This window comes from Aphelocoma coerulescens, chromosome 1A (genome assembly GCF_041296385.1).
Source record: "Aphelocoma coerulescens isolate FSJ_1873_10779 chromosome 1A, UR_Acoe_1.0, whole genome shotgun sequence".
NCBI classification, from domain to species: Eukaryota; Metazoa; Chordata; class Aves; order Passeriformes; family Corvidae; genus Aphelocoma; species Aphelocoma coerulescens.
In genome coordinates, this window is record NC_091014.1 from 39,088,030 (window position 1) to 39,102,484 (window position 14,455).

Consider the following 14,455-nt stretch of genomic DNA (forward strand, 5'->3'; position numbering starts at 1 on the left):
GACTACCCAAATGAGGAATTGTAACTATAATAATCCTTTTTATAGAGATTTTAGAAGTTTAGAATAACAAACATTCTACAAACTGATACTGATGCAGTAATACAACCAAAGAGTATGTCTAGTGATGCAAATTTAAAAAAATAACCCTTTTCCCCTTAAAGGTACCCAAGGAAAAGCCAAAATCTTCTTAAAACCAAACTCTGTGAAAGCTAGAGAGAAAAGAAGAAAGAAGGACAGGTTGGTGTAGTAGAGGAAGACAGAGGCTTTTTAGACTTGCCCTGCAATTTTGACAGTAATTTGCCCTGACATTTCAACATCACTACCTTTTCCAGTAGAATTCTCCCCCCAGTCCATGAAAAGGTCATAAATAATTCTCTACATGCAGTACAAACATACTCTTTGCAGCATGCAGAAAACAAAAAAGGAAAGCAGCTAGACTATCATACCTAAAAAGGTTTTATCCAACACCTGATTTTCATATGTGGAGTTGAAGTAAAAGTGGTTTTCTCCTATTTAATAAGAAGGGTATTAAAGATATACTTGCCTTCAGCACTGATATTTGATTCAGAAAAAAAATATACCTAAACCATGAGGCTACAAGTTGGAGAGTAGTTTAGAGAGGCAAATTTCTTTCACCAAGTATTCTTCTGTTCTCTGGTATTTCCAGCTCCAGTGCAGTTTAGCTGAGGAGTAATTCCAGAGGCAAGCCTGAGAGTGGTGATGAATGACCACCAAGGCTCCCCATGCACTGCTGGCAACTGTACTTGACTGCACCTCCTCACTTGCTAACAGCCTGCTCAGCTCCTCCCACATGGAGTAAATAGCCTTGCTGACTGCTCAGGTTTCAACATTGTCATCTCAGCCCTTATGAAATTCTCAAGGTCACAGCTCAGGTTCAAGTAGGCCTGTCCTGCAGAGACTGTCATGGAGAAAGAGGACTTGCTTGAGATGTTTCACAGCAATCAGCCCTGCTGTGCCTTTTAAACCCAGTACCATGCTTTCATAAAGCTATAACCCACACAGAAAGGAGTATACGCAATTTACCCAAGCCACAAATACTGGGTGGAGTAGCATTTCAGAAATGGCAACTTTTAATAAACACACAATGACTTGCAGAGAGGAATGTGCCAGAATATGCATTACAGTAAGAAAGCAGGAGGTCAGGATAATGTATTCAGGAGACTAATCACACACAGCAGAACTTAAAACATTTTACAAGAAATTCAGTCTTACAACACAGACTAAGATCAGACTATTTAAGGCTCAAGCTCCTTCCTCCTACTGTGACCAGAGCCTCACTCATATCCCATTCAAGACAAGCATCACTAAAGCTACTCCAAGTAAGTTACACAGTTTTGTGGAACTGGGGCTTCACCTCCACACTCCATCAAAAATCTGAAAAGTGACCCCCTGTGTCCTTGGGCTCAGGTCCCTGCAGCAGGACAACCAACACTAATCCAATACCACCTAAAGAACAACCAGTGCCCACGGCTCCTGCACGCTGTTGATTACAGAATACTTCCTCATCATCAAAAGCAAAGGAAGACAAAGTAAAACACCTCAAAATAGCAAGAAAGACCAAGAGTCTCCAAGCATGAGGGCTTGCAAGGTTTTAGATAGAATTCTTATACGGAAGGAGAAAGTGAAAGTGTTAACGTTTTTCTAAGACGTTAAATGCATTTACTCTGCAGAGAAGGTGCCTTACTTCAGAAGTAACACTTACTGTTAATATGGAAGTATTTAAAAAAAGCTTTTTGGAGAGCCTCAAGTAGGCCTTTCTTCTTTAGCAGGGAGACAATGAGACAGACTTATGGGAAGATGAAGCGAAGTAACAAAGTGTGATACGCTTAGTAATAAATTGTTCTTACTGTGTCAAGATGATAAATTATTTAGTCTTTCTTCAGCTTCTCTATTCAAAGAAAAGATAGAGGGGAAACAGGAGACTGCATGAAGTTACTTCCATAACTAAGTCTGTCTAGATATAGAGAGTAAACTCATAGAAAATGTGGAAAGAAAAACAGAAATCACTATTAAAGATTAAGTATAACCCAACTATGAAGGAAAACAGCTTGGTCTGGAACCAGACAGATTGGCAAGATTTTGCCATCTGCAAGCCAAATACTATTATCAAAAAGAATTATTAATACACTGAAAGCACTGGTTGGAAAAAAAAAGTAACAGCACAAACTGGCATTTAAGCAGTGATCAACTCCCAGAGGAGTTACAGCCTTGCCTGTGCTCAATGCCTCCATCTGCTGTAATTATGGGCTGCGACATTTCTCTCCCCAGCTCCAAGGCAGTTCCTCTCTGCTGTGGCTCCAGTTTCATGCATATGTATGAAAGAACAGGCTCTTGTGACCTCTTGGCAGAAACGTGCCCAGAGCACCACAGCCAAGTGCCTGCCTCAGGTAGAGTTGTTAATGCTTTGAACAGGCTTCGAGTTCACTGTCACAGGACTCTATCTTTCCTTCTCTTGGTCCTCAGTAATCTGTCTTCACTGACAGCTGTTTAAGAGGAGATGCATTGCTGTATCTCTGGGGTTTCTTGCACACTGACCACCAGGAACCCAGAAGAGGGATGACAAGTCAGGAGCTCCAGACCTTTCTTATTGCCCAGTGAAACAAATTGTGTTCCTGCTGTCAACTGAGCCAAACAACTGAAACAAATGGGGGTTTTTTAAAAGCTGCAAGTTGCACAGGTCAACAACAAACCAGCTTTAACTTGTTAGTTGCCTTGGGTACACAGTCAGTAATATCTGAGTCTGATATTTTCTGGGTCATTAAGGCTCCAAAGGCATCTCATCCCTTCAACAGCTAATAACTGTTCTTTAGGACCTCCTGTTTGAAAACGCCTATTCTTCGCTTTCCACCTTTACTCGCATACAAAAATTTGTATTTTCTCAAAAAATGCAGCATCCTGTGGATTAAAATCCTAGCACTAGCATATCCTTTAAATGTTTCCTCTGGAGTTGTTTAAAGTACAAGCTCAGCACAGACAAAAATGCCCTCACTCTTCCCCAAAACCAGCTTCACCTCCTCCTTCCAATTCAAGGTCATCATCATCATCATGACTGGCAGACATGCAATTTTGTTTCCACTGTCAACCCACCTGCCTGCACCTAAGTCACTTCTGTTTCTCAGGCACGTAACACGATACATTTTTATCGTATTGCAAACTGAATGAACAACTACTACTCCTCTGCTGGAAAAGAACAGCAGATCCTGTTTCTTATCTCATGTCAGGCTCCTTCTGGGACACATGTCCCAGAAGGACATGCTCACATTTTCACCTCATCTGCATCTCACTGATGTTTGAATAAAGACGGGAAATACAGAAAAGTCTGACATTTTCAAGGATTCTATTACAGAATTTTTAATAATACTATCTTAACTAGATTCCTCTATTTACCACAAACACTGCTATTTAAGCATCTATGCTGTCTTCATAGAAAGTTTGAAATATGTTTTAAGAAAATGTCGGTAAGTTAAAAATATTATTAATCATTTATAAGGAGATTGAGTTTTTTCATAAATTTAATGTGATCACTATTTCTGCATTGATTCATTTTATCAAAGAAATAAATCAGTATGCCTGAGTTAATAAGATTTACAAGAATCCAGTTTACCAGGGATAATTCGACATAAATAGATGACATCAGCAAGCAGAGTCCTGCTCTACAACTTTTGAAAATGCAGTCTTGTACTCAATATTTTTAATGTTAATTTTTAAACTGCAATAAAATAATTTTGTCAGTTATTCCTTTTGGTCACACACTAGCTGAAAGAGGAAAAATTCCAAAAATAATCTTGATAGAAGTTTAGTTGTTTGTTCATTAATAGCTAATAACATTTTTAACCACTGAATGCAAACACAGAAAATGAGCTAAATTAGCATCATACTATCTGTGTGTCAGCTGCTAGAACTGAAAGATGATTTAGCAGTACTAACATCTATATGCCCTACACTTAAAAAAATATGGTCTTGGTGAGTTGTCGAGGCCATGTTGCCCACTAGAGCCTAAAGACACACCATCCCCACAATCATAAACAAAGCTTAACAGATAAAGCTAACTCCCCAAGCTCATTAAAGTTTCCATCAAAAGGCTACTGAATTATTTAGGTCCTATTCCAAGTCTGACAAATGTAAATAAAATATTGAGCAAAAAACATAGTATAATCATTTAGTATGTTCAAGACACGCTAGTTGTAGCATTATGATCAGGACTAGCCTACTCTGATGCTCTAGTTAACTACTTGATGGGCAAGGCAGGAATAAATTAAATCCACAAAAATTAAAATTAAAAGCCCATCTCAGGATCGTGCTATATATGGCCGAGTTAGCACTTGACCACTAAAATACTAAACTTTCTACATAAACAGGTTAATATCATACAGGAAAAATCTCCACCATCCCTTTTTTTTAATACATTTCCATCAAACAACCTTGCTGAAGCTTTCTATGGAAGTGAGTGCGACCTCCACACCTACACATGCCAGTCACAGGTAAGATACCTCAGCCTCAGAATAAAGGACAGCATAACTTCAAGGATCTTAAAAATATTTTGTAAAACAATGCAACGATTATACAGAGCAGTGACATTTTAAATAGACTTTGGCTGAACAATCACTAGACAATGCTGCCAGATCAAACTGTACTCTACATTTGTAAAATAAATCTGCATTGGACTCCAAGAAGAAGACTTCCGTCTCTGTCTCGGACAACATACTAAGTTCCATCTCACAAGAGTGACAGGAGTGAGGAAGGAGGAAAACATGTCTTAAACTATGAGACCAAGTACAGGAAAATAGAAGCTTTTTGAAATCCAGAGCTATGGTCACAAATGAAAACATAGCATTTAAACAGGAGCACCTAAAATGATAAAATACATATCACTTACAACTCTACACTGATAGATTACATAGTTCTCTTTGTTCCAAATAGGAAGTCAGTGGCTCAAAATGATGTTAAATATTTACCTCCCCTCCCTCATGTTAAGACTAGTGGAGTTTTAACCATATTTGTAATACTTGTCATTAGGATCTGACTTAAAACACAAGCAGAAGACATAAATTAAGCTTGTTCCAGTAGATTTTCCAAGAAATGGCCACTGTGCATGCCTGTCCCTGGATAGATGCTAGACAGCCACCATGGTGGTTTCCATGTTAACACCAAAGTTAGTGCTGGTTGTTCCAGAGACTGCCCCATAAGAAGCTTTGTTTCATTCCAACTCATCTGGTTTTGAGCTACAGGTTCTATACCAAAGATCCTTGCAACACAGGTGCTTTTTATTCAGGCAGCAGGAAACAACACAGCCTAGGTAAAAGTGGCCAAACACCATTGCACAACATCCAACTGTCCACAGGCAAATGCTAAGTACCTGTGTCACACTTCTCCCTTATGTACATTTACTCAGCTCTTTGTCGACTGTATCACACATTTTTTCTATTTTGATTCTCTGTTATCCTGTGCCTAGCATGATATTGAATTATTTACATTGCCCATCTCCTAAGGATGACTTCAGGTATAGGTGACTAGAAGTATTTCCATTTAGTTCCTCGTAAATGCCTTCAAATTCTGCATCTAAGCATTCCCTGTCTCATTATACTGTGCTACAGGCACATTGTGAAGATCTTTGTTAATTGGATTTCAGTTACAACAGTCAGCTTCAAGTACTCCATCACATTAAACTCTGTTCTACTTCATATTCTATCCAACATCTCTTTTTCTCCAGTGTAATAAGCTCACATTTTCTCCAGCACTAATTTTGCCATAGGAATAACTACCATTGAATATTCACCCAATTTTCAAATGTTGGTCAACCCACTCCATAAAAATCACCTCCCAAGTTGTGGATAGGCTGCAAGACAGTAATTGTGGGTTGCTGAAGCCTAGCCCACATTGTACCATTTCTCTACTGTAACTGAATGCAAGCCAAATTTCTTGTTTCATGAAACTACAGCCTTATTCCTAGTAGTGCTCCTGGAAAATGAAGTCAGTGATGACTGATGCTAAAAAAGGCACAAATACATTTAACCAGCTTAAATCTACATACATAAGCCCTGAAATATTCAGATGAAAAAAAAAATCTGGAGAGAAAACTTAGTATCTGAAAGGAACTTGACATAGGACAATCAAGTCTTAGCGGTTTTCAAGCCCATCTCAATGATTTTCCTATGAGTGAAAGCCCTGAAAAAAACACAATTTGACTTTACAAATTAGTGAGAACAGCAATATTAAAAGGAAGAATTTATTAGAATATTCAAATACATAACTCCAGCATTTGTCTAGTAAAGGATACAACACAGTACAGAGAGAAAATAACCAAAAGTTCTTCCAACATAATAAAAATTATAAACAAGTTATATTTATATTATACAGAAAATACTTCCAGACTAAGCTTGAAACAAGGCACAGGATATCAAGTGCTGTTCCAGTGAGGTAACACCAGGAATTAGAAAATATATCCGAGCTAACTGTGTGTAGTACCAAAAATACTACCATAATAACTTTAAAATACGCTAAAATACTACCAGATTCAGCATAGTAACAACTGTCTTTGTTTCAAAGTTTTTTTCTTATCTCAATAGTACTGAATGGGAAAACAGGAATATGATTCAAAGTTACCTAAGACACTGCCTTTATTACTCTGAAACACTAATATCATTACTTTGACAAAGCAAGCTATGGGAGTTAGGGAAACTCATAGCAAAACCAGTAAAAAGTATAAAACCATGTCAGGAACACCGCTCATGAAAAAAACTAAAGGAAGCATGGATGACTAGCACGGCTGCCAATAGTAAAAGGGGAGAGAATATTAATTTTAAAAGCCTGAAGTTTTCACTAAGAATACTCCTCCAAGAAAAATGTCTAATGATTTCCTAGGCAATAAATACAAGTAGTTTCAAAAGCAAACAAGCACAAGAGCAACTATTGCTTGGTTTTTTTTTTTTGTTTCTTGAATAGACTATCAGCATGTCAGGTCTACTAATGAGTTTCACTTTCCATCCAGTCAGTTCTCATGGATCCACAGAGCTTGTTTTCAACAGGTTTTTAGCAAGGCAGAGGGACCACTTGAAAGCTGGCAAAAAGTAGTGTTGATACTTTTTTATTTCTTTTCCTAAAGAGAAGGATCTTTCAGTAGAAGTAATTGTTGAAGTATCTTTACACAGAAGTTCCACTTATGGTACATCATAACGCTGCTGCATAAAGGCACAACTTAAATACTGAGAAAAGAACGTTACTGTGGGTTTTACAGGACTACACACAAATAATCATCTACCATCATGTGGACTGTTCTCCCATCAAACAAATCATAGCATGCTTTAACAAACTAGTGCATCACGTAATGCCTTTTTTCCTGTTTCAGATTAACACATAAAGACACAAATAATTACATACAAAATTTTAATATGCTTTCTTCCTTACCTCTTTATTGTAAAAGGAAGTGATTTGAACCAGTATTTGGAACAGATAAAGTCAGAATCTAAGTTCTTTAAAACCTCTGTAAAAAATAACTTTGTCTTACCATGACTATGGGCAGTTCCTGGACTGAGACATGGTTGCAGTAACTCTTTGGTTGGAGTAAAATAGCCTTCTTTCCCCTGGTGCTGGTTCATTTTTCCTGGAGTTATAGGCTGTTCATCACTGTTTGCTACCACTGCTGAAATACAAAATAGGTGCTCATTCAATGATGTTATGTGCTTGTGCGTAGATTTCTATTAAGAACTTCACTGCTATTTATGAAACTGGTTTTCAACTTCTCTCTTGCGAAACATTTCATTCTAGAAACTGAGGTTTTCAAACCAGGTATTTGCTTTGGAGAGGATGGCAGAAAGAAGCCAGTAAGACTGGTCTAAGACATGAGGCAGAAGATGAAAACAAAGACTAGCATGAGGTTGGAAAGGCTGATACTGAATATAGATACAGCATTGAGCTGTAGCTTATCTTTTGAAATCCTTTTCTTTACCACTTTTGCGATAGCTTTTGGTTTAACTAGCCACAACTCAGCCAACCCATGAAACAGCTTGCCAGATCAAGCTGTACCAACATCCCAGAAAGCTAAGATGAATGTCTGTATATACATCACAAGAAACAAGTCTTAGCAATAAAAATCATGTACAGATTCTGTCGAGGTAAAGGCTTAAAGCAGAAGAGTTACTCTCCTTGAACCTCATCAGTCTGAAAAACTTGTCTGGTGTCTTCTTACCTATTACTAGGATAACCTGGCCAGCCATCCTGCTTTATAGTTTCTGTACATTTCCTTAAGCTGCACACAACAAAACTGTACCTTTTTTCATAGTCAAAGAATGACTGTCTCTGTAACACCTGTCATGTGAAAGCAGATATACTGACAACCTGTTCAAAGAGGGAAACAAGCAATATTTACTAAAGAAAAGACTGGAACTTACAACACTGATGGTTTTAAGAGTTCCCAAGCTTTCCTTAAAAGTTCAGCAGAAGATTTGAGTCAAACCAAACAAGTCCTATTCTCTGGATGGACTCTGCAAAGTACAAAGGCCTTCTTAGCTTTATCACTACTATTATTACAGTAGTGGAAACATTTTGCATCAAAACCTGGAATGAACACAAAGCAGTATGAAAAAATAAAAAGGTGCTTGAGTGTCCAGAGCAGGGCAAGGAGGATAGTGAAGGGTCTGGAGCACAAGTCTGATGAGGATGACTAAGGGAGCTGGGGCTGTTTAACCTGGAGAAAAGGGGATTCAGGGCAGACCTTATTGCTCTCTACAGCCACCTGAAAGGTAGCTTCTCCCACATAACAAGTGACAGGACAAGAGGAAACAGCCTCAAGTTGTGGCATGAGAGGTTTAGATTGGATATTAGAAAAATTTCTTCACCAAAGGGGTTCTCAAGCATTGGAACAGGCTTCCCAGGGAAGTGTCACCAATCCTGGAGGTATTTAAAAGATGTGTAGATGTGGCACTTGGGGAAGTAGTTTGGTGGTGGACTTGGCAATGATGGGTTAACAGTTGGACTTGCTGATCCTTACATGTGTTTTCCATCCTAAATGGTTCTTTGAAGACTGCAAGGATTGCAATATACCCACCTGTATTTTTCTACATCAGGTAAACCATCTGAAGCTCTGCTCCAGACAAACTATACTCTATGTGAAGTGCTGCTGAGGAAAAATATGTGAGGAAATGGACAAGGGAGGCAACAAGCTCATTTTACCAGTTCAGAATTCAAGTCTATCAGTGCCAGAAGGCCGGTATTTCAAAGCAGTGTCTGATTTTGCTCTTCTTGTAGCACCTAACTAGCTGTTGATTGTTCTGCAACTACAAAGAAAAGGGGGGGCTGGGCAGCTGATGAAGTCTTGGGAAGGGACTGTACCACAAAAGGTTTGGTATGCGAAAATAAAAAGGGGGTAAGAAAACAGCTGCTTGCCAGGTTTGCACAAAATGGGTCACTGCAAGGAGAGAGTGAGCTATACTTGTTTTAAAGATTAAAGGTGTACAGTGCACTGAAGTAGGACCAGCTTTCAGCCAACTAGCTGAAAAGTCCTTTTGATGAGCCACTGGCCACTTAGCTTCCACAGGGATGGGATTTCTCAGGTGCTCCTGCCAGCTCCCATGCCACTGCAGCAGGTGACAACATGGGCTCTAGCACTAGCAACCCTCTCCTGAGTGACCTGTGCAGAAGGCTTGCTTGTGAATGGGCAGCATGCAGCACTGCTCATGTTTTTGTAAGCTTTAAGCTTTGGGAATTCCAAAGGTTTCTTTAAGCTGTCACAATGCAATAACTTCTCAGGCAGTACTTGCCAGTAACCCGGAGTGTAAGCAAGCTCTGCACACAGGTGTTACTAAAGCATGAGCTACATTCAGCAATGGTGACTCAGTCATACTAACAGGACTACAAGCTTCAAGCTCACTGTTAAATTCATATTCCTTCATTGGGAGTCAATTAGGTCCTGCAACAACAACTAGCACTGTCAGAAAGGCTCTTTTCCTACAAAACAGAGCTTATGTATCACCTAATACAGAATACCACATGGCAAGCACTTTACATGCCTGGGGATTCAAGGTGAACTTCTTAAACCAAGTGAGTTTTTGAGAAATTCCATCTATAAAGCTGAAAAATTATTACCAGGAGAGTTTTTAAATCTCCTTTTTATACAAAGCATTATAAAAGTACTAAACAAATGGAAATAAATTAGTTAAGAACATAACTATTTATCCAGATCATAGCAGCCACTAGGAGGAAGTTGTCCCCACTCCTGCAAGATGCCTCACCCTAATGCTCAGATGTTTGCATCTGAGGTGAGGGAGAAGACAAGGCATTATTTTAGAGAAGAAACATCAAATAGTAAATATCAAAGCCTCCTTGTGACTCTTTAGAGGGCACATTTCAATACCAACAGAACTGTTGAGAGTTGAGAATACATACTTTCTTCATGTTCATCCTACTGGCCATCAAATCACTAATATAAAAGTTTGTCGGTACAATTAATATCTTAGAAGAAACATAAATCAGGGTCTTTTACAGCCAATTTATTTCAGGTAAAGCTCTGAAAAAAAAAAAATCTGAAGTGTCAGATTCACACTTCCTCTGTTTCTATAATGAGCCTGTGGAAGTGCCTATACCACTGAAAATAGCACAAGGACATCATATACAGGAAGAGGTTCATTGCAATTCAATTCAACATTGTTTTCCAATGTCTGTAATAAGCCGTATCAGCTAAGACCACAGATTTCTCACAGAAAAAAGAAACAATTTGTGCCTGCACCTTTCTTTTTCCCACATACACCAACTCTTAATCCCAGGCAAAATTATTCTGCCAATCACACTATCACACTACTGCCCACAAACCTATGGCACCGGTAAGTCTTCAGCTGCGTGTAAGCACATAGGTACATCTGAAGTTTTCCCTAGCAGCTCATCAGATCCAACCCTGAAGTATTACAGTATATATACACCTGTTCAGTTCTGAATACGTAAAATTATTGACATCAGGTGAACCACACATAGCACTAAAAACAGACAAGCTCAAAAATAAAAAACTCTTTCTGAACCATTATTTCCGTATCTTTACTATCTATACTACAATAGCGTTTGAAGGTTTCATTTCAAACTGATAAAAAAAGCTTTGTCTCTTCCAGATAAGTAATATAAAAGACTTTTTTTTTTCCTGGCCATAACTGGGAGAGGTGAAGAATAAACTTTTCCCACTAAAAAAATAAAAGTTAAGGTAGGGAGACATTTGGATGAGTGGTATGCCAGGCAATATACTTTTCCAACAGCAAATTTTCATCACACTTTAACTTCTCAATTATGATACGGAAGAAAACCTAGTATTTATCCTAGCAACTATATGCAAAGATGTATGCTAACTACTATGAACGTAAGTGCAAACATAACGTAGGAGAGAGGAGTCACTTACTTGATGGTCCAGGAGAGTCTCTGTTCTCACCATGATGCTGTGTACACATACAATTGAGGAATGAAGAACAGCAAACATAAAAATCCAGGCCAGGAAGAAGCAAGTGCACAAAAAGCAGCAGCAGCAGCGGGAAAGAAGGACAATGAAAACAGTGTTAGTTCATAACTAAAATACAACATGCACCTCAGTGCCAAAGGCAAGACCTCCAGAGACTCAGCAGTTCAGAGAAGTTGAAGCAACAAATCTGACAAATATGCTTATAGAAAAGCCATTATTAGAAGCCATCATTAGTAAACAGCAACTGCCTCAACCACTTCTTCTGAGTGGAAACTCTCCAGCAGCAATTTAGTGCTCGTATGACTTGATACACAGCATTTTTTAAGAAATTTTAAGCTGGAATGGTTTCAAAAGACTGAAGCTCTGAAGAAAGCTAAAGTAACACAAAATGTTTCCAAAATCACTGCACTTTCAGAAAAGTGTTTTGGAAGGAAAAAAAACCTTTAAAGCCATCAGTAATATGCAAGCACCTACAAATGCTTGATCCAAGTCTACCCGCTTTTTGCATACAAACACAAACTTAGAAGCCACAGATTCAATTCATCTACAAACACAGGTAACATTTGAAATTGCTCAGGATGCAAGACAAACAGTGCAGTTTTAAATTTAAGAGGATATTTTATATCTAAGTACTTCCATAGAACCAAGTTGCATAAAAAATAATTTCTCTCCCACTGAATCCATCACATACAGGCACTAAAGGATGGTAACTGCACAGAAATAGCCTGTACTCCTTTCTGATATTTGATCTGAAATCTTTTTTAAATCCTTGTTAACCAAGACCACAATCAAGGCTAAGATCCTGCTGTGCTCAGCCATGTACATGTACAGGGCAAATTACGTCTTCAAGGATTTACTACCTTTGAAATCTGTGAATAGTAGAAAAGGAGAAAAAAGAATATTGATCCACATGAACATTTCCTCCTTAAAAGTAAAATAAATCCAAACATGACATATCTTCTATATCCCAAATAAAAAACTTGTGCTCCATAAAATGGAGAAATCCTTGCTCTGCTTTAAATAGGATCCAATCTTGCCTCTCTTATCAGGACTTAACAGCAGGAAATGTAAAAAAGAAAAATCATAATCAAAATCTTTGCTAGCAGGAGTCTTGTCTTGCACTCCTGATCTCAAAACACTGATTCATTTTTTTTTATCCCTCATATCTGCCTAAAGGTGTCAAACTGTAAATTGACAGGGCAATGTGCAAATGCGAAGTACTGCAATCAATGTACAGCAACTGCAGTACACATCATTGGAAAGGTGAGGGAACCCTTCTTTCCTAATTCTGCACTTTCCGGAACAGGACTTGATTGAACGGGAAAAACTGAAATAAAATATGAGCACACTTGGCTAATAACCTTCTATTCCTGCCAGAGACTAAATTCAGGTCAAAGAGTGAAACCCATGAACTTACCAGTAGTACATGAAAAATATTCAAGAATTCAACGGCTTTCAAGGCAAAGTGTTTATTCTTAATGTATAGATAACCTACTGCAGACTTGGAAACAATTTATCTTCAGACTGGAACTGTCCTACCCTCTGCTGATTTTACATTCAAGAGAATAGTAGCTGACAAGAGAACAAGAAGCCTGCAGAAACTGTACAGAGATCCAGCAACTGACTGAAGGACTGGGAGCACTGCTATTCAGCACTGGGCTGCTTTATTTGTCACTGGGAGCCGGAAAGCAAGAGAACGGAACTGGAAAAATACCTTCTACACAGACACACAGGATCAGGAGTGCCTGAGGCTCAGCCAGATGCTCACTCGCAGAGCGTTACTTACGTGTGGAAGAAATAGGAGTGAAAAGGCAGCGTGGCAGGTCCTGTCTCACTGCCTGCCTTGCAGGCAGCCCTGGCCAAGACACAACATGACACCAGAGAGCAGGGCCACCCGTCACCTGAGACGATGATGCAGGGGCTTTTCATGTAAATATTTTAGCATTGCGTGGTTAATCCTATGAACTGGTACAAACAGCTCCTATGCCAGAGGCTGAAACACAAGCCTGTCTAACTCTGTCCTTGATCTTCTCCAACAGACATTCTGTTTACACACCAAACTCCCTCTGTTCCTGGTCAACCCCCTCTCTTCATTAGAGGTATTTGGGTCTGTGTATTTACCTAAAACCTGCAGAATGTATATTTCTAAACATCAGTGCAAGATGTTATGGCGAAATGAGACTATTTTGGCCAAAAAGACCACTTCATTTTCCAATGGCCTACTGCGCCTCTATCATCTGCAATCCATATCACTGCAGACTGGGGTTCCAAACCACTAGGGGAACAAAACATGACAGTTTTACTACTTCAATGTTTTCTCTGAAAAGACTGCCCTCAGGACGTTCCTGTCCATCATCACCCACAACTCTTATTCTAAACATACAAAATTAAGAGAAACAAACACATATTTCCAGAGGCCTCCCCTTATTTTCACATTATATAATTGATGACTTTGATTACAGATTACAGAACAAGTCCTTTGACAGGTTCTCAACACTACGTGATCAATTTCACTTCTACAGAGGCACAATTACTTTAAAACGTTGCTACCAAAATATATAAAGCCTCCCAGTAAAGTTTTTGACTAAGAAGTAAAACCAGCAATATAAATCCAGCAACATAAAGCATCACATGAGACAGCAGCTGTAATTCTGTTTTTATACAAAGGCAGCTCATGTGCTTCAAAAATGCACTATTTTTAGACTCTCATTTCCCAGAAATAAAGCTTATAACAACTGCTACTAAACTTTAAGTTTTATCTGCCAAGTTCTACTAAAAAACAAAATCCTTTTCCTGTTGAATACTAGGCTAAAAACAAAAGCATATGTCACACTAGCATGTCTGAATTTCATATTACAAAAGTTTTTTAAAAACACTTACTAGTTTTACAATCAAAACGTAAAGCTAAATTTTTAATAGTTTACATGAACATTCTAAAGCCAAGTTTGAGTTTTCACCTTGCTGAAGACAATCTCTAATACATGTAAACCATTAAAATTAAAC

General features: G+C 38.5%; 1 protein-coding gene across 8 annotated transcripts in view; it reads right to left on the bottom strand.

The window, feature by feature from the left end:
- The window catches only part of OSBPL8 (oxysterol binding protein like 8), an 85,662-nt gene that overhangs the window by 39,964 nt on the left and 31,243 nt on the right, over positions 1–14,455 (bottom strand). For 2 of the 8 annotated variants that reach the window (XM_068999336.1, XM_068999344.1), the window contains exons 3-4: positions 11,396–11,432; positions 7,526–7,660 (exon numbers count right to left, since the gene is read on the bottom strand). In XM_068999336.1, coding sequence (XP_068855437.1) covers positions 7,526–7,660; positions 11,396–11,432 — 172 coding nt within the window. Of the gene's footprint in view, positions 1–7,525; positions 7,661–8,408; positions 8,502–11,395; positions 11,433–14,455 lie in introns of all 8 variants that reach the window. The other 6 variants (XM_068999367.1, XM_068999354.1, XM_068999348.1 and 3 more) reach the window with 6 other exon arrangements.